The sequence below is a fragment of the Elgaria multicarinata genome, chromosome 2, assembly GCF_023053635.1.
Source record: "Elgaria multicarinata webbii isolate HBS135686 ecotype San Diego chromosome 2, rElgMul1.1.pri, whole genome shotgun sequence".
Classification (NCBI taxonomy): domain Eukaryota; kingdom Metazoa; phylum Chordata; class Lepidosauria; order Squamata; family Anguidae; genus Elgaria; species Elgaria multicarinata.
The window spans coordinates 57,172,416-57,193,884 of NC_086172.1; the positions used below are offsets into that span (position 1 = coordinate 57,172,416).

The 21,469-nt window shown below is 41.6% G+C and overlaps 1 protein-coding gene across 2 annotated transcripts in view; it reads right to left on the reverse strand.

The window, feature by feature from the left end:
• The window catches only part of ARHGAP15 (Rho GTPase activating protein 15), a 487,468-nt gene that overhangs the window by 70,705 nt on the left and 395,294 nt on the right, over positions 1 to 21,469 (reverse strand). For both annotated transcript variants that reach the window (XM_063116582.1, XM_063116583.1), the window contains exon 12: positions 15,187 to 15,321. In XM_063116582.1, coding sequence (XP_062972652.1) covers positions 15,187 to 15,321 — 135 coding nt within the window. The remainder of the gene's footprint in view (positions 1 to 15,186; positions 15,322 to 21,469) is intronic.

Below are 21,469 nucleotides of genomic sequence, written 5' to 3' on the forward strand. Positions count from 1 at the left end.
TTGTTGCTCATTTTCTTCCTGATTGCGAATGGAGGGTTATTCAAGACTCTTTGATAGAATATCAGTTGAGTTACTCTATATCTCTTCTCTCATTCTGGTGCATGGCCTCCCACTCCTGTTGTTGCTTCCAGGCTAGCCCTGCTTTTACTTCAGTGTGCCAGCAACACTCCTCAAATCTAACAGCTGCCCACAAAAAGTTCAGAAATTCCTTGGGCAGTGAATCCAATTGCATATTTACATGAGCAATTTATTGCACATTCATGATTGGCCGCTCACAGATGTTTGCGGGTCATTTACATGATATCATGAATGACCAGGATGTCTTCTGCAGTATCTTTTAGAAATTCCGCCATGAAAACAACCACTTATAAAGTGGTAATAGCCAGGAAAAGGCCCAGGTTTCCTGAAGCAAGATTACATCAAAGCAAGAGATATATTGACAAAAGCAGCTATCCCAACGTTTGTTTGCCCAGCCTGCAATATTCCAGGATATGATCCTGAGGTAGGAATCACCCTGGGGCCACTGGCATCAATCCAGTGGGGTAATCCCGATCAGTGATCCATCCATGTCCCTCTGAATGCAGCCGTTCCTTTTTGCTGTCATGTGGTTCGATGGAAGCTGTGGGTCGGAATCGATGATATTGGGCAATATTAACTCTGATGTCGGCCCTACTTGATTAGCATTAGGCAGCCCTCCAGACAGATGTGGCAGTTGGCAGGATGGGATGGATGACGTCTTGCTCCCCACTGATGTATGCAGCACTCCTGGATAGAGGCACGACGTCGGACGAACATTGTCAACTTTCACAGGAGTGTCTTGGCCAAAAGTTATCAGATCTTGCAAGGTAGAGATGGTATGTTGCCCTTCGACCAAGGGCTGAGCACAAAAGAAATCGACCTCCACCCCCGAATGAAGTGAATCAGGAGACAGTTCCTGTTCCAAGATAAGGGAGTCGGAGGGCCTGCTCGGAGATTGCTGAATGCTTTGAGGCTGGTCTTCAAACAGTAGGCAGGAGGATGGTATAAAGCTTTTGGGTGGTAAATCTACTTCTTCAGTCACCGCAGTTGAAAAAGCCATGGATTTGCTGCTACTCAGTTTGGGGGCATTACACTGCAGCTGGAGGGTAGAATTAGAGCGGCTTTTGATGGATATTAATGGTTTAACCTGGAGATCTTTAAAAAGCCGTGATGGGTAGATCCCCACAGTGTGCAGAAAAAGTTTTTCCTTCATTAGTAAATTTGGGGTGGTAGGTTTAGTAAACTTCAATAGGTACCTCTTATAAACAGGTGAAGAGAAAAGTAGTTCCACAGCCAACAAACATGATGGCTGAATATTTAGCAGCCATTTGAGGTTTAAGTTAGCACTTTGAACCGATGCCCAGAATGGGTGTTGTCCTCCATGGGGATGTACATCTATAACCATCGAGCAGGGCTGAAGAACTAGGCCACCATTTTTTCGCTCTATTGTTCCAATATCTGGTCCACTATTGGGGGTTGTAGATAAACAGCCTCCATTATTGCAGTGAGGTTCGAAGACCAGATCTAAACGGGGAGGGCGGGGTGGAGGTTGAGCCTGGATGCCTTGGCAGAGAAGCTTTTCTGGGAGCCAGGTCAACAGTTTATTTAAAGAGCTAAGCACAGTTTCTAAGTTAGAGCTAATCGATTGGAGTGTCCTCGCTGTTAGAAAACATTGCTCAGCCAGTAATTCAAAGGAAGAAGCTTCACTTTGGGAGTTTTCCGTGGATTTGTCAGTTGGCTGGTTTGTTTGAGAAACGCCAGCGTCCCCTAAGATAGACTCACCGGTAACTTCGCCTCCCTCGGCCAGAGGAGCATATCTGTTAGACAACGTGATTTCATCTCTCGGAGAAGCAGCAGAGACGGCATGAGGAGGCTGACGAGCAATAAAACTGTCGAGCCTGCACTGTTTAGCACGAGGCACGTTACTTGCATTTTGTGGAGGTGATAAAACTCGTTTCCTTCTCATGGTCAGTCAAATGACCAAGAGGTAAGCAAGCTAAAAAAGTCCACCCTACTAAAAAGTTTAAAACCCCTTTCAGGGAGTGGCAACTAAAACTCGAAAGCTGCCAAGTATTAATTAAATTCTTGATAAAAAGCAGTTTGCAGTTCAAGGAAGGAGGCAGCACGTCAAGAGCTGCAAAACTGCAAGCTGGAAATGCAGAGGCAGTAAGAGCAATTAAAAACAAGTGAAAGAGTAAAACAATAAAACAATAAAACTGCTTAAAATAGGTCAATAAAACAGTAAAACTTCTAAGCTAAATTCTATTGAGTCGCGGAGACTCACACAGCACTGCAGCCTCCAACGCCATTTTCTATTTGACATATAACATAGCACAGCCTTCACCAGCATTGTGTCCTCCAGATGCCACTGATGATGTTGGCTGAGGATTGTGGGAGGCCAACATGGCAACATTACCCAGGTAGCAGAATGATCAATGCTCACACAGGAGGGCACAAAGCTGCCACTGTTTCACTGTGAAATCTTACAAGCTAAAAACTGGATCTCCAAAGATATCACCATCCTCAGAGATTTAGAAGCAGAAGCCCTTTAGCTCCTTCATGTCATTCCTAATTGGCCAGAGTTTGGGGTTGTTGCTCATTTTCTTCCTGATTGCGAATGGAGGGTTATTCAAGACTCTTTGATAGAATATCAGTTGAGTTACTCTATATCTCTTCTCTCATTCTGGTGCATGGCCTCCCACTCCTGTTGTTGCTTCCAGGCTAGCCCTGCTTTTACTTCAGTGTGCCAGCAACACTCCTCAAATCTAACAGCTGCCCACAAAAAGTTCAGAAATTCCTTGGGCAGTGAATCCAATTGCATATTTACATGAGCAATTTATTGCACATTCATGATTGGCCGCTCACAGATGTTTGCGGGTCATTTACATGATATCATGAATGACCAGGATGTCTTCTGCAGTATCTTTTAGAAATTCCGCCATGAAAACAACCACTTATAAAGTGGTAATAGCCAGGAAAAGGCAGGCTCTTCCACCACTAGATAGCACTGTCTCAATGGAACGGAGGGGAAGTATCCAATTCAAACCATGTGGTCACCCCTCTCTGTGTAATGCAGCCCATAACAATCACATAAAAAGCAGGAAGAACAAAGTCTCCAGGGTAAGCAACACAATTTCCCCATAATGTAAAGATACCCCAATTATCTGGCTTCTTGGCTCATTCTCCATTGATCTTCTACTAGATTACTCTAATGCATTTTACCAAACATGGGCTCCCATAGTGATTCAAGTTAGGCCTTTTGTGTAGTAGGTTTAAGCCATTTTCTGGGGAATGTTAGAAAATTATCAAGAGTTCCTCAATGACATGATCAGTAATGGGAATCAAACATCTGTGGAAGATAGCTTGCCAATCTCTTACTTCATTGAGGCTCAACAGGACAGGCTAGCATCACACGTAAATCGAGCGTGCAACCTAGAACACACTCCCCTGGATCTCTTTCAATGCACAAGTATTCCTTCCTAGAAGTGGAGGGGTTCCTCGGGAGTCAGTAACATGGAAAAAGGGCTCAGCGAAGGCAGAAAGTTTGAAAAGCACCACTCTTAGGTTACTTCTCCCAAAACCATAGATTCAACCCAATGCTAATTCATCTCTAAAATACTCCTTTGCTTCTTCTTAATTTGTAGGTTTGACTCCTTCATATCCAAGGGCTTCAAGAAACAGGGCAGTTTCAGTACAACGGGCACCTTAGCTAGACCTAAGGTTTATCCTGGGATCGTCCTGGGATCATCCCTGCCTGCTGTGTGTCATTTACATGAACAGGGATGACCCCGAGATGATCCCGGGATAAATCTTAGGTCTACCTAAGGCCAAAGACAGAATAACAACTGCTTTTATTTTTCACTGACAGCTCAGCTTCCTGCTGTTGTTCCAGAGTAATAGAGGTGATACTTCCTGCTGCCAAGGAAGAGGAACAGATTATCTTAGAACTTACAACAGATCCTGCATCTTGGTGTAATCAATGCTTGAACTCATGTGTTCGGCATGTCAACTGCTCCTGCTTCCCAAGATGATCTTTCTCCTTCAGTTCTGGTATTTCCCACACAGTCAAGGCTGCGATCCACAGCTTGGTTCTCATGGGCACCGATGTGCCCACAGACACCAGTTTCCCTCCTTTTTTTAAAAAAAAAATGTTTTAAGTTTTTTACTGGGAGGCTGGCATGCTACAAAGCAAAGCTCCAGCCGCTACACCATCTTTATTTTCAAGGATGCCTCCGGGCCCCACGTGGGGCCTCTTAGACAATAAACATGGCTCGTGGCTGAAGACCAGCACTTTGTTTTGAGGCTAGCTGCCCAGGAAAAAAAAGCTGGTGTGGTGGTGGTTGGGAACATTGCAGGGGGCATCCTGGGGAGTTAGAGGGGTGGGAGGGGGGAGAGTGAGCAGTTGTTTTGCCTGTTTCTTTTAAAGGGGGTATGTGTTTTGCCTGGGGTTGTGCATGTGGGCACATGCACAGTGTGTGTTTTCCTGATGTTTTATGTGTGATTTGCCTGGTTTTGGGGGAAGGGGGGGATAGTGGGTGCTTTGCCCATGTCTATTTCTTTGAGCATCACCAATCTGTTTTCTGTGAATGGGCATTTTGTTGAGATTGTGGGGGCAAATATGTGATTCGTATTTGTGGTTTGCCCCCGCCCCAACACACACACACACACACACACACACACACACACACACACACCCTCCCTTTGTCTTGTAATTTGACTATAAAATGGAGTTCTTGTCTCTGTGTTGCAAAATTTTAACTTCTATGAAATGGGTGATGAAGCATTGAGTGGTTTTTGTGGCTTGGAATTCACTACCCACCTTGGCCTTGTATTTAGGTTCTTGGGCAAGTTACTTTTCTGTCAGTGCGTAATGCAAATATATTTTGTGTTGTTTCATTATTGGTACCAAGCACTGAAACAACACAAATCTGTACACAACAAGTGTGCCATTTTGCTCCATCTTTTTCTTTGCCATCAAAGTTCTTTGTTTATTTGCCCACTCTGCCATTTCATTCTATTAACCCGAGTCCAAAGATCACTTTAATTTTCTTAAGTTAAGTGGTGTTTGGATTCAAGTTAATAGAATTAAATGGCAGAGTGGGCAAATAAAACAAACAACTTTGATGACAAAGAAAAAGAAGGAGCAAAATGGCACATTTGTTGTGTAGAGATTTGTGTTGTTTGTGGGAAATTACCGATTCCCTTCTCCTCCCACCCCAGAGCTAGCTGTGCCCCTGAAAAGCCTGTCTGGAGGGTCAGGGCAGGGGGCTCCCAGTCCTAAGTGCTCCATCCCACATTTTTCAGGAAGGGACTCCAGCCTTCCAAAGATACTTTTCAGGGGGTCATATGTGGCTGTGGGCATGGGGCTTGTCCAGACGGGCGCTTTCCCCTGCGGTAGCTTCAGACTGGCAGTTGATCTACATGATGCAGCTGCCGCTCTGAAGCGATCCAGGGGCAAAGCCCCAAAGCTCTGCTCTAAAAAACATGGTCACTTACCCCGACTTTTTTTAGTTTGGAGCAAGGCGATGATGGCATCTGCCATCAGTCGCTCTTGCTACAGAGCTGTTCCAAAAACCAAAACAAAACAAAATTAAAGGGGTGTGTGTGTGGCGTTACACCCCACAAGTCAATTCCAAATGTATGTCTGCAGTTTGTAAGTCTGTGGTTTTTAGAATGTTGGCCTGAGTGGGCGGAGTTAGAATGTCTTGGGATGGGGAGGAGTGATATATAAGGGAATGACTGAGGGGATTGAGAGTTCTTGTTCTTGTTCTTTTCAGGAAAGCTTTTCAAGGAGACTTGTTAGGTACTCTTAGAGTCTGAAGTGCTCTCTGTATTTATGGTACTTAGGTTCTGGGAAATTTGAGAGTCAGTGTGGTGAGTGGTGTCTTTAGAGTGTGGTGTGCACGTAGTGGAAGTATATTAATCAATACTGATAATAAAGAAAGTTCAAGAGTGATTGTGTGAGAAAAAGGAAAGCGCGAATGTGAGAGTGACAGGATTGTATGGAAGGTTTCAAAAAGGTTTTTAAATGTTGTTATTTGAAACAAAGCTTATGAACTTTTACAAATAAATTTTGATTGTTTTGTTTTTAAACTACCACAAAAGTCCCATGTGTCTGTTTGGCATTTATCATCTTAAGTTTACACATATAACACCCACTCTGACAATCATTCACCTAAGCAGATATAACTCACAGCGCATTATTATATATATTAAAATCCTTCTCCATTTTAAACCCCTTTCTCCACATAGTTTGGAGGAAGGTGGGCTTTATCCCTTGCCTCAGGAGTATAAAGCGGTGGTGCTTGGCTTGAGCAGGGAGTAGCCTCGGCCGGGTCTGGTGTTCAGAGCCTGTGTTGCCCCATAATAAGTGGTGGCAGACGGGAGGTCTGGTGTTCAGAGCCTGTGTCGTGGCAGGGGGGGTTGGATATTCTGTGAGGGAGCACCACATTCCTCACCCCTTGTTCCCCCCATTTGCAATCCTTTGCATTTGCAGCTTTAAAAAAAGGGGGGAAATGAAACTTAGGCCAATATAAAAAAACCCCAAAAACCTAACCTTGGAAAAGGGTGCACTGATGCTCCCAGGCACCCCTGAACTGCCGTGTGTGTGCTTGGGTGGACGGGTGTGGCAGTGACGGCACTTTCAGGAAAGTCTGCAACTGCACTCCTTCAGAAGGAGCGCCAATGCGGCAGCGTGGAGCCTTGTGCCACCCTGCGCTGCAGACCCAATGTCGCCAAGACGAGGGCAAGGGCAGAGGAGGGGATGGGGAACTCTCCTTTGTGAACTTCCTTAAGCCAACATCTTGGGTTCCAAGTCTTTGTCTTACTATTATTATTATTATTATTATTATTTATTTATTTATTTATTTATTTATTTACTTATATAGCACCATCAATGTACATTACTACCATGATGACTTCATAAACAAATCATGTGGGTCACAACAGCCAGTTGTCTTAAGCTGGACTGTGGGCAAATGAAGGAAAATGGCACTTAGAAAAAAGCAGAGCTGGGAGGCATCAGTCAGCATTGAAACAAATGCATATAGAGAGTTGGGGTGGCAGTACTGTTTTCGTACAGCGCTTGCTATTCCATTATCGGTTTGCTAAAACGTGACTGCAGCGGTGCAAACTAACAATAATTAACCTTTAAAAAAGCAATAGAGCTGTAATAGAAATAATGGGCAGAAGAAGGCCCTCTTCCCCTTGCACCTCTTGTAAATATTTTCTTGGTCCAGAAAAAGAAAGGTGATAGAAACATTGTCTTAAGCTGGGGGAAAGTATGAAGATCTTTTAGATGTGATTCTTTCTGTAAAATTTGTAGGGTCCAGGAAATGCTTGGAAACATTTGAGAATGGATCAAGTCAAGTCATATATCAAGGAATTGGAGATACAATGGAACACTTTTCTGGGTTTTCTTATTTTCTGCAGCTTCTTTTACTAAAATAATAAAATAAGATTAAAATGCTCAAATTTTATGACGAGTGCACACTCCTGTTAGTGCTGCTGAACAAGACCTGTGGTCCACACATTTCCTGTTCTATTTTGATGGAACAGTTACATTTTGAATTCTATGAGCATCTCTACATTAAAGAAATCATGTTGTTTACCCAGGTGTTTGTGCTTCCTGGTTTTTTGGCACAATTATTATGGGCTGCATTACACAGGAGAGGGGCAACAGGAGGTTAGAATTGAATACTTCCCTTCCATTCAGTTCTATTGAGACAGTGCCATCTAGTGGCGGAAGTTTCATCTGTTTCCTAGCTATTACCACTTTAGAAATGGTTCTTTCTATCCTGGGATTTCCAGAGGATTCTGTGGGAGACATCCCAGTTGTTGATGTCAAATTGACCCAAAAACTTCCATGAGTGGCCAGCCACGAGCATGCAATAGATTGCTAGTTTAGAAGAGCCCGATGCAGCAAGGAGAATTACAAAAGTGAAAATTCTGTAAAGATTGAGAAGGAATATTATTGAACAATTCAGATTGTAATACTATACTCAATTACCTGGGAGTATGTCCCATTGAACTCAGTGGGCTTACTATTGAGTTTACATGTATTTGATTGCACTGACAAGCTCTGTGCATGTGAGTGAGAGAAGGAGGGGTGGGGGAGGGGACAGATAGACAGACCAAGCCACATGTCCAGACATGGGTCACTATAGTGCTATATGTGGGAAACCCACAAAAATAGGTGATTATAATTTAATTTAGAAAGGTCTGGTAAAAATGGTGTGGAAATTTTTCCATTGTTATTCCTGGCCACATAAATGAAATAGCAGCCAACTCAGTCCTGGATAAATCTCCGTTTCTCAAACAGCTTACTTGGCAGTTATAAAAGGCTATTTACATTTCCAGGTGATTTGGATGTACAGATCTCTGTCCCTACTCCCCATGGAAATAACTTATCACAGCCCTGGACCCACATAAAGGGAAAAGAGCTCTAGCTTCAGATAACCTGGCCAGTTTTGCTGCTTATTGCGTTGGCTTGCTTCACAAGCTGAGATGCTGACCTTCTGAAAGTATAGTCGAGCTCAGATGGCATTAGTCACAGAGCTGTCTTTTTTATTATGCATATTTCAAATTTAAATCTGTAACAAGATGGTTGCGGATCAAGACCACAACTATTCCCTGTAATGAAATTAAAGCTGTCTTGAAAAATAAGAGCAGATGAAGAGTGAAATGCAAAAACAAAAAACAACACACACACACATCCCCCCCACCAGTAGAATAGAAAACAAGAACACAGTCAAAAGAGGTTCCTATACAGTGAAAATGAATGGATAACAACCAAGATTAAAATGTGCTAAGTGTAGTATAACAATATCCTAATTCTAGAAGTAATTCTGCTTCTTGGCCACATCACTTCAATTCCAGGTGGGGACTCACATGACTGAATTATCTTCTATTCAATCAATCAATCAATCAATCAATCAATCAATCAAATAATTTCCCTCCATATAGAAAACTAGATGTCAGGGAAAAACAGCTCCAACGTATGAAATTCTCTTCATCTGGATTTCTCCCTAGATTTGGAGATTCGGAATCACCTGGTGGTGTTTCTTAAGTGGGATGGATATGTTAATAATTTATCATTTATCTGGTTTTGATTTGGGGATTTTACCCAGACTGTTGCCTGTGTGCAGTTTGCTTCCATTTTCAGTAGAGGTGGGAGAGCTCGCCAAAGCTTACCTCAGATTACCTTGGAAATTACCTGAGATTTTCTTCTCACAAATCGGAAGATCTTAGGCAATTTTTATGAACCAGTCTGAGGGCTTGGAAAAATTACCAGCCCATTTGCTCTGCTCTCCCTCTGTCCCTCTACAAGCTAATGGAGCATTGAATGAGTGGATGGGGGGGGGGGACACCTGCAAAGGCAAGGTTTGATGTCTCCCTCCCCTCCAGTGTCACCCCTATAGGGGCTTCCCCCCACACACACCATAAGCTGCTTCATGAAGATGGCTCAGGAAAGTGACTGTACCTTAAACCAAAAAATAAGGTTAAAAGGTGTGTAGGAATACTGGCCAGTCAAATCCAATTTCATTTCTATTAAATGGCATATATATATGATAAAGCAGAAGTCAAATTAAATATAACACAAATACCTTCTTTGGTTAAGAAGCAACTGATGGCCTGCTTACAAAATCAGTTATCCTTGTGTTCACTTTTGCTTAGATATATTGACACTTTCAAGGAGTGAATCAAAGACAGAATTGAGTTAAAAGAAAATAAATAACTCATGGCTAGATTATAGTTTCTTGATTTATCTCTCTTCCATCCCAGGATAAGTGATCATGAAAATGATCCCAAGGTTCATATATCTGGTGGGTAAAACTCGCAGTTCAATAAAGAAACACAGTTGTAAAGTTTACATGGCACTTCTGACTTGTGAATGGCCCAAATTTTCTAACAAGGGCTATGTAGGAAAAGCACCGTGGAATCCCTTGCATCAGTGGAAGCAAACAGAGTTGTCCTGCCTTTCATGCATTACAAGATGAAGTTTAAACTCTATAGGTTGGAGAAGTTAGTCACATTTAGTCCAATTCAAATTAATAGGACAAGTTAGTTGTTACTAAATTAAGTCCCATTGCTTTCAATTGGACTAAAGCATGGCTAGCATAGACTGGATCCTTTTTATCAGGAAAAAAAAATGAAATAAAGCAGATTGGATTGAATCAACCTCACTGTGAACAAGCTCTAAAACTAGTGGCACATGCTAAGGCAAAAGATGCAATTCATCATAGAGACTGAAGAATAAAGTAAGTTGTATCCTTCTCATGCAATCATGTGTACTCCATATGTTTCACATGTACTTATTCAAACCATGAAGTGGTATAGGAGATGCTGCTGCTGCATGGCTGATTCCCCATGCTGTTTTAGTAATACAGAAGAAGTGGGTGGTCTGACTGCAGAGTTTCCCACACTAACATTGCTCCATCCTACATGCAGTCATGCAAACTAACTACAATACATGAATGACCTACTGGATCATTTCCCTTCAGATGTTACTGGGATGGTCTGGGAAGTAGCCACACGGTAATGGGGACTATCCTGAATGTATGATCATTTTGATGGTTAGATCTCAAGTACTGCTGGAGTGGGAGGTTGAAATTCCTAATGATGAAAACGTAGAACTTTATCAGGTTTGCCCACAGCCTCTGCTTTCCAGATCGACTTCAGTATCATTCCTCACCCCCCACCATGATTCTGGGTAATCTTAGTGGGGATTGTCACCTGGGGATACAAGCTAATTGGGAATCGCACAGTTAATGGGATGATTGTCATGGCATTGGGTACATTCAGACATGATGATAAACCATGGTTTATCTAGATAAGAATGAACTTATCATCCTCTGGGCTCTCTCCTTTCTCTTGGACAGTCATACAACCACAGAATAGTAGAGTTCAATGCAGGAATCCAACTCAAAGCATCCCTGACAGATGGCTGTCCAGCTGCCTCTTGAATGCCTCTAGTGTGGGAGAGCCCACAACCTCCCTAGATCATTGGTTCCATTGTCATACTGCTCTAACAGTCAGGAAGTTTTTCCTGATGTCCAGCCAGAATCTGGCTTCCTGTAACCTGAGCCCATTATTCCGTGTCCTGCATGCTGGGATGAGCGAAAAGAGATCCTGGCCTTCCTCTGAGTGATGACCTTTCAAGTATCATGTCTCCCCTCAATTTTCTCTTCTCAAGGCTAAACATGCCCAGGGCTTTGAGGAGAAGATAGGAATTTGGAAGCTTTCAGTTCCATTTTACATTACAGCTTGCCATATCATCTGAAGATGACAAAGTGTGGTTAATCTTAACTATGCTTTGTTTGAAACAAGTCAATGTCAAACTATGGTTTATGAAGCCAGCATGTTTCAGCAAACCGCAATTTAGAGTTCAGATGGAACACTAAATTGAGATGGATTGAAATTAGAAGCAAAAGTCTTCCAACTCCTTGCAACCACACTGGAGGAGAGGGAAGGAGGCTACTCTCATTCCTGTGATATACCAAAGATTACTGTGGTCCAAACACAGCAAATATATAGCCAATCAGATTTGGTGATGTACTCATGTCACCGAAGGCAAACACAGAAGTTTTCACAACATGCTGTCTTCACTCTCAGTGGGTAAAGGGTGTCATTTGCTTTCAATGTAATGGCCTGAAAAATCATTGAAGGTGCGAGGTGCTTGTTAACACTGCTGATTTTTATTTTCAAAACTGCCCATCTTTCTGTTCAGTCTTACCAACCACAAGAGCTCCCATGCCATTCAGATAAATATAGGAACCAGGCCTTAGATTTGTATACTTAAAATATGAGTTCTTGGGCTAGAATCTGTACTATTAACATGAAAGAAAGCAGACTGTGTTGTACGTATTAGGCTGAATCATTGAGAAAGTGTGATGACAAGACATAGACCCTGTTCAGATGATGTGCTAAGCCATGGCAGTTAAGCATTTTGAGCTAAACATTATGGCTTAGCGTATCATATGTGCCACAGTTTAAACACACTCACTAATCATTTGCTACAAAAGGGTTAGCGGCCTAACTATGGATTAGTGTGTTGCCTGAACAGGCCCATACTGAATTTTATAACCAGCAAGAAATCATTGAAATCAATGAGACACTTGCAACAAATACCAAGAGTATCAGAGCTGAGTCACTACCTATATCACCAAAGATATGACTTTGCAGGTCTGCCCTAGAAATTTAAAGCAGATTATTTATTTATTTATTACATTTATATACCACCCCATACCCAAAGCTCTCTGGGCAGTTTACAAAAGTTAAAAACAGTGTACATTAAAAACAAATATACTAAATTTAAAACCATAAAAAGCATAAAATAGAAAAAAAAGACAACCCATTAAAAACAACTATTCTGGAGTCAGTTAAAAAACCCCAGCATAAGCTATTAAATGCTGTTAACAGCATATTTGAGATAAATTAACAAGCAAACCTCTACCAATTTACCTGGGAGTAATCCCCTTTACACTCTGTGGCACTTACTTCTGAGTAGATATGGTGAATAGGATTGTGCTGTAAATACATAAAGGTTCTTATGTATTATGTATATTCTAGCCCAAGAACTCATATTTTAAGTATACAAATGCCTACCTTGGCTTTTCATAAAGTAACCAGCAAAGGTCTGTCCCCTCCACCCACCACACACACACACTCAATTTATAAAATTTGGGAGAATGACTATGTATAATTTTTTTTCCAGCAAGTGCAGTGAGCAAGGGATACTAATTCTCAAAAAGAAACTTATGGCACCATGGTTTTGGTTTAGTTCCTATGTGGAAGCCACAGTGAGATTCTCTTCAGGCTGTTTTACACTAGTTGTCCCACAAACATATCCATAATATAGTAAGGATTATAATAAGTGAGTTTCTTTATTTCTTTGAATGATAATGTTTTTTATATGTGTTACTTTTCATCGCTTGTATTTTTTTGTTTCAAAACAAAATAAAATTCCATAAGAAAAAAATTAAAAAACCAGGCAACTAATTTTTCTTCTAAACAACCATCTTCTAAACCCCATAAATGACTGCTCATTAGCCTGTCAATGTTTATAATGGCTTTCAGGAACTGTAACAAGAATTAAAAATAGTTCAGTGAGCAGAAATGGACATTAATTTGTCATACTTAAATAAGAATGCTTGGATGAGCTATCCCCAGTCTCCCCGCCCCCACTCCCGCCAAGTTCCAAAATCAAACGCTTGCTCATTTATTGCTTGCTTCTTGTACCTTGCCCATCAAGTGCTGGTTGAAAACAGCCTACCTAACTCACTCATCGTTACATTATTTATGTCTCAGGAGAGAGGACTGTCCTATGAAGGAAGAGAGAGTGGACAAATGAGAACATTCTGCGGTTTACGTTTTGTTTTGTCCTGGAAGCAGAAATGAAGAATGGATTGTAAGAAAAGATTGGGGGGGGGGGAAGACAGAGAGAGAGAGAGAGACTGTGTAATAAGGGAGAGGAGTTGATTTGACCCCAAAAGAGCAATGTTATACAGAGCTTGTCTAAACATCAGAAAGAGATTAAAGGCTGAGAGTGCATGGAACACTTATCTTCTGAGTAACGTACATGGGTTGGGAAGCAAAATGAACATCAGGAAGTGCCCCATGAACCAGCTACAACCCTTTGAAGTGCTAAACAGTCAGCACTTCAAGAGGACATCGCAGGTACAAGGGGAACTACCCCTGAAGTGTGCACGTTAGAATGAGAGAGCTTCAGACAAAGACCTCCTCGTTTTGGTGCAACACAAAAGCGGAAGCCAGCTCACTCGGGAATTGTTTGTTCCTCATTGTCTTCCTGTTAGATAATTACATGAATTGTGAGAAGAATCTCAAAAGACAACGTTCTTTGTCCTATTTGTCTTGAAGATGAAAAAGAAGAAGGTGGAAGAAGGGGATCATGGGCTGCGCCTCCAAAGGAGACCTACTCCTCAGTGTGTTGGCGTTATTGCATGAGTAACCACCATAGGGTATCTCTAAGCAGCTAAGAAGGAAAGGGAAGAATTTTGAAAGATTTATTCGACTTTGCTATACGAGATGCTAGCCGTGAAGAGCTTTCGTTAAACCTAAAGACTTTTATGAACATAAAATCAAATTAAACAGCACATTAAGGGTTCTATCTTCTCTGACTGATGTGCACGCGCAAACAACTCTCATTAACGGTAATGGCAGTTACGCACGCGCATCAATCGGAGAACAGATCCCTAAGTGCTTTATTGTTTTTCCTAGAGATTTTTCTCAATTGGACTTTAATTAAGCTCCTGCTAGGCTTGCAAGTTTTCAGTTTTTTAAGGTTTGGCTCTCTCTCCCCCCCTCCCCCGAAAACAAAACAAAACAAAAGTGAAATCAGCTTCTTTGCAAGATTCCCCTACCCCCAATTGTTACAGTTGTGCCAACGATATCAAAATTAAAGATCTGTTAGAAGCAACACATCTATCCTGAAAGTTACCATTGAAGTGCTTGTCATCCTAAAGTAGGTTTGCCAACTGATTGGGAAAAAATGGCCCGGCCTGCTCCTGTGACTTTAACATCAGCTTGATTCACACAAATCAGTAAGTGAAGCTTTTCAAGGCATAGAGATACTGTAAGTATTATCACCTGGTATTGATCCACATAAACATGCTGTTAAAAGCACAGCTGCAGGATAGCAGACCTAAGTTGGCAAGCAATTAAAACAAAATGAAAGTGAACAAGAAAAAGCATGATGTTATGAATACACATGCATTGTATTATCGGACGTCATAGGGCAGTTATATAAACTTGGGATTGCAGCAAACATTTCTTACGCTCCATTGCTATTACACACAGCATTCCAATTCTTTTTCTTAAAGGCATGAACACATCGTCTTTTAAATTATGAATATTAATGCTGCCTAATAGTATTATGTTTTGGGTGTATGAATTATGAGCATAACATGTCTAATTATGAGACAACACATATGCAGTTTCTTATTTCTTTCGGTATACTGAGCGCCTCGAAGACAATTTCCCTAAAACAAATAGACAAAACGCCGAAGCAGTTCAAATAAGAAGAGGGGTAGTGGGGAGGGATGAGCAGGTAAAGCAACATTTGGGATGCATCTTCTTCGATTTGGGGCATTTTAAAAAAAGCAGCACATAGGCTATTTAATTAACTGCTACTGTATGTGATGTACTTACTTATTGCCTCCACAAACTGTTCAAAGAAGCAGTATGGGAACAGTGGCTCAGGCAGCTCTCTGAAAAACATCTTGAGTGCTCCGGTGACAACGTGGATGTCCTCCCACTGGCTGTCGTCCAAATTCAGCTTCTCTTCTGGGAAAACACGAGGAGAAATGGAACAACTGGTTTTAATGAAACAATTACAAGACACTAATTATTATGTTAATGTTTGCCTACTATCATCAGCAACCGTTAACAGCCTTCTGCACCTAGAGGTTTGGTGCTGTGCACGGTTCCCCCCCCCCTTTTTTTTCTTTTTCTTTTTTTTTCCGTAGGAAGAGAACATTTTCAATGGAATACCATCTGTAGGAATGCAGCTAACAACAACAAAAAACACAAGAGGCACAAAGAGACAGTAGCATTGACACAGTATGTCAGATACATTTATTCCCATAATGCATCAGTACGAAAAATTAGCATCACAGCTCAACATGATTCAAAGCTATTTGGTTTCGAGGCCGAGGGGCTAAGAGTTGCCAATGATGCCCGGCTCCAGGGACTGGCCTAAAGGCCTTGCTGAGCCAACAGGAGACATATGCTAAACATGGCAATACAAAATGAGTTATTGCTTTACATGTGTTAGTCTTGCTATGTACAAGGGAATAACGGGCAAGATTTTCTTCTTTTTTCTTTTTCTTTTTCTTTTTGCCTGAATATAATGTCAGCAAGGAATTCAGTACAGTGTTCGGAAGGAGGGGGGCAGGAGGTATTAATTCCTCCTTACTGCTTCAACAATATTTTGTTTGGTTATTCAACTCTGGGAGGAAGATTTGCCCAGCAACAATATTAGACAGACCCCTGTTGGCCTACCTAGGCTATGCAAAGCTGTCAAAAATGATAACACGCCAATGACAAACCACAAGTGCTTGCAAAACTGATTTTCTGAACAACAGAAATCTTTTCTTTTGAAGCTTGACTGAGCTGGGAAATTTAAATATAAAAGGAGAAGAAATGCAAAAAAATAATAATTCTAATAAAAACGATGGGGTGATTATTACTTTGCTTTGCTTTGAATACTTATTAGAAACATCTGGTATTATTATTAGGCTACAATAAACAAGAGAATCGCAGACCTGACAAAACTCTGAGAAAACGAAAATGCCTGTCACTCTGAATGAAAAGGAAGCAAAGTTCTTTACAATATCACCTGTTCAAGAAATGGATAGAATTCATAAAGATGTGGCATTTCTTTTACTTTAGGGCTATTTTCACTTTGTATGCTAGTGAATAGCTAACTAATCTGAAACAATTGGAGAAAAAACCCCAATTCTTGGAAAAACATCATGAACCCCACCCATCCTCACCCCACATAATTATGATTATGTTTTAATATCTACTTATGTTTTAATATCTACTGAGGAGTTTGCTGTCACATTTAGATAGAAAGTACGCATTGTGGTATCTTGGTGTTAACATTTATTTTGAAATACAACCTCTTCTTTAAGATATTAGAGTACTGACTGAAAAGCATACTTTTTTATTGGTTTTCCTTTCCATAAAATAAGAATAAGAAAAACCGAACGCCCAGACGCTTTATCAACATAAAAACAATTCACTCTTGAAATTGAATTAGAAGAGTGGATTTAAAACAACAACAACAAACCACCACCAACTCCAAGATCAAATTTGATTGATTGTATTTCGACAATTAGCCTTTTTTCCCCCCCAAACCCCATTGAAATAGACAGACAGCGTCTTAGCAGGCCAGTTTTACACAGTTATCTGCTCACAATAGCATCAAAAAGAGAGACCTGATGGGGTTTACTGTCACTTTAAAGAACAGGGTGGGTTTTCACATTGTTGAAATCTGTCAGATATTTTGAAATGTCCCTCTCACTATGGTGCCACACCCCCTGCGTGCCCTTATAATAAAATTGGTTTTACTCCTGATTAAATCATTTTCTCCCTACCCACTCCCATACTTCTCATAATGGACCTGTGTGCACTACAGCTGGTGTTCTTCCCATGGTACCAATTCTTACTTTATCTTTTAAGCACTTTGCTGCTAAGATCTCATGCAGAGTGCTTATGTTTTGTTAAGAGCTTCATTCTTAGAGAAATAGCTTAACACATGTTCTAAAAATGTTGTACAACTTATTGCTTAAAACACATTTCGAAAATGTATAAGTACTGTAGCTCTGGCACACAAACCTTTAAGTGGAAACCTTTAAAAAAACACGCTTTATCTGGCTTGGTAGATTTTTCTTTCTTTCTTTCCCTGTGCATTTGGTTTAAGCATCTAAAGTGGAATACACTGATTCTAAGACTTTACCAAGAATTATCTCCCCAGATTTTTGCACCGTTTCCAGCTCTTCAAGGAAATGTGTTAGGAACTATCATCTTGAAAGCAAAGGGTGTCATTTTACCCTCAAGCAATAAAGTGACATGAAAAAAATGTTTGTTAGAAGGGAAGCATGCCAATTTTTTTTTAAAAAAAGGAAGAAGAATTGCAATCAAAAAAGGTAATGATCAGATTTTTGTTATTAGCCATGGGAGACCTCTGAGTACAGTTGAGCATCACCTATTCAAGTATAACCCTCTGGAAAAAACTGTCAACCTTGGATCAGCACATACATACATACACACGCATAAACACACACATCATGAAGAGTGTGACAAATTAGCTGGGTTGTACCAGGTGAGTATGCAGTCAGTATGAGTTAGGGATATATGGATTTTGTTAAATCCATTTCCATCTGCGTTTTGCGGATTGTCAGGTGTCTTTCCATCATCTGCTCATTGATGGAATTGTATCTTTTTACCAGAATTTAGGATGCTTTTAGTATGTTTTTAGCATGTTTTTAAAGAAATTTAACAATGTATGCTATGTTTTTAATCAATATTTTAGGTATTTTATACTTATTGTTGTTCACTGCCTCGATTAGGGTGGAGAGGCAGGTAAGAAATAAAATTATTATTATTATTATTATTATTAGTAGTAGTAGTTGTGCTCATTCATACTTGCGCAAATGCCCTAATGCACATTACTTAATACAAATCTCCCCCAATCCAAAAGTGAAAAAATGGTCTGCAAGTCTTGAAAAAACCTGCTTTGCTGCAGAATACATGGATCAGGTTCATAACATCCAAAGTTCTTTAACTCTGTTGTGGATTTCTCTGACTTCCCTAACATGCGTCATGCAAATGATTTATAACTCCTATTTTTTGAGGGACAAATATAATAGCAGCAGCAGCAGCAAAACAACCTGTGACAAAATTATCTTTACCCCCTAACAGGAGTGCTCCTTTTTAGGGTTCAAGCCACCCAGCAATGCATTCTTCTGTCAGGGACTCAAATAAGCTAATTCACTCTCCAAGCCTCTCCTACCTCCCACCCCTACTGTGCACAGGCCCTTCCTCATTGCAATGTTTTGGGACTCCTTGCAGTGTTTGTTTGTTTACCAAAATTGTGAACTTCTGTCAATTTCAGGGTTCCCCCACCATGTTGCTAACGCGCTCTTGTTTATCAGTAGCCCTGTGTTGGCTCCATTTCTTTTGGCAGGGAGAGAGTGAGTTCACTATTAGAGACAACAACAGCAGCAGCAGCAGCAGCTTGTGTGGTGTAGTCGTTAGAGTACTGGACTGGGGAAACATGGATTCAAATTCCAACTCGGCTATAAGGTTCACTGGGTGACTTGGGGTGAATCACTGATTCTTAGTCTGGCCTACCTCACTGGGATGTTGTGAGTATAAAATGGAAAGCCCAGAAAGCTCACTGGACTTTATGTTGCCTTGGGCAGCATAAAGGAAAAGGCAAGATATAAATGTAACAAGTAAATGAACAATAACAATGCTATGATATTTCCATCTGATTACTGTGAGGAGGGTTTGCCTTGAAGCAATGTTGGATCACTGAACAAAAGACTAAATGGGCCAAAACGACTGCTTTATGTCCTTTAATAATCAAGTATTCATTTATGAAAACTAACTGTTAGAGAATTGTTTCTGGGTACAGAAATATTGCGGGAGTATGAAAACCATCAGCATTGAAAAGGTGAGCTCCCTTGAGTAAGAGGATCGGCTGATTAATGCCTCTGTGCGAATAGAACAACAGAAGAGTTTTTGAGTCAGACTGAGAGAGGAAAGTAGAGAAGTTGTTTTGACCTCTGGAGAGCATCTTTTTAGGGGGAGAATATATCTTCTCTGGGGATCTGTTGTCGGAAAGGGGATTGACTGCTTGTAGGGGTACTATTCTTTCTACCTCAATCTAAGTTCAAGTCGTAAACTTTTAAATAAATCTAAAATTACAAAATGTTGTAAGTTTCTAGTGAACTTCCATTCCAAAGGGAACCTTTTTCTTCCTCCTAAATTGAACCATATACGAGCTTGCTCCTAACCATAGAAGCATTTTGGTCTGGTTGCTAAAAGGGATGAGGGAAGAAGGCAATCTGATCTCCTGGACAGAGGCTCCAGCACAATGAGAACATAAGAACAAAAGAAGTGTCATGCTGGATCAGACCAAGGGTCCATGTAGCCTAGCACTCTGTTCACACAGTGGCCAACCCGCCATCGGCCAGGGATGAACAAGCAGGACATGGTGTAACAGCACCCTCCCGCCCATGTTCCCCAGCAACTGGTGCACACAGGCTTACTGCCTCAAATACTGGAGATAGCACACAACTATTAGGGCTAGTGACAGAGAAGGTTCTTCCCCATGTTTTTGTGAATTTCATACCTCTGATGGTGCTGCTGGAGTGAAGAGTGAAATGAGTAAGGAGGAGCAGAAACCTCTGATCACTTCTCTGTCTTCCTCAGGGAAGCTTGTGTTGATTGGATTCAGAGAAAGAGGACAACTGATTGGATAGGCGAGACAGTGGTGAGAAGGCAGAGGGCCCACGGAGGGTAACTTGCCAAAGGGCTCCCATTAAGATCTAGCACTGGCACTGCGTGTTCTAAAATTGAATCAACTTCCAAACCTCTGCTGGGATGATCCTCTGATCAGCAAGTACATTTATTACAGTGTGTGAAGGTCCAGCTTCATACATATCGGGGGAATCCGCACGTCGTTCTCACAGCGCCTCCATCCGCCCCCAGTGCACCCCGAAAACGATTGTGTAACTCGCCTGTAAAAGAGCCGAGGAAGAAGCGTCCTTGCCGCCGCCGCCGCCACCCAACTCCTCCCCACCGGCTGGGACGGAGAGCTCGGGGGAAGAAGGCGGGGTGGAGAGCTTCTTCCGCTCTCTACCCCGCCTTCTTCTGCCGAGCTCTCCGAGCCGGCTGGCAAGGAGGGAGTTGGGTGGTGGCAGTGGCGGCAGCAAGGACGCTTCTTCCTCGGCTCTTTTACAGGTGAGTTACACAATCGTTTTCGGGGTGCACTGGGAGTGTATGGAAGCGCCCTGAGAACGACGTGCGGATTCCCCCCAGGATTAAGGTCCAGCTGCTGCTAAGTTACAGTAGCTTGTATGCTATGATATGGCTTCTTTCTGGTTAGATGATGATGATGATGATAATAATAATAATAATTTATTTATTTATTTATTTGTTACCCGCCTCTCCCTCTAGATCAAGGAAGGGTACAACACAAATAAAACACCATAAAATATATACAACTAATTCAAGCGTTTAAAACCACTATTGTTTCTTCTGGACTTGTTTGCTGCACTGTCCTCTATTTTTGTATCTACATCTTGCCCTGAAGACAGAATTCTGACTCTGCATCTCTTTGATTCTGATGCTGGGGTGCCAGGCTCAGAGGCTGCCCTAAGTCTTTCCCACTCTGGGCTAATCTACACCTGCAGCCCTTTTGTAACAGAAGAGTCATGCTCCTGAAGGTTCCCTGCTTCTGCAATTGCCCCTCATGGGACACACACGACTGAACTGTACTGCAATTAGAGGAGTACTGTTGCAGGAGCACGTCTGCCCCATTACAACGCTTGTATATGTGGATCGGTAGAAGTGGGTGGGGCTAGGCAGATGGCTACAGGGCGCAAGACTTTTTTAATTACTTGTGAGGGATGCGCTGGAGCGCAGATATGCAGCAACACATGGGGGATAGGAACTTCATCAAATATGATCTCCTGAGCAGAGATATGTTTGTATTTTTTTTTTTAAAAAAATACTCAGCAGTACAACATGGAGATACTCATGCATATGTCCCTCACAGCTAATTGGCAAACTCATGGTGAACAGCAATGACCTCACAAAGGGCACATCACAAATGTAGCTCACAATGGATGCAAGAGAGCTGGAAAAACCACGACAAAAGCAGTCAGGGATATTCCGGTAAAAGTGAGAGGTAGAG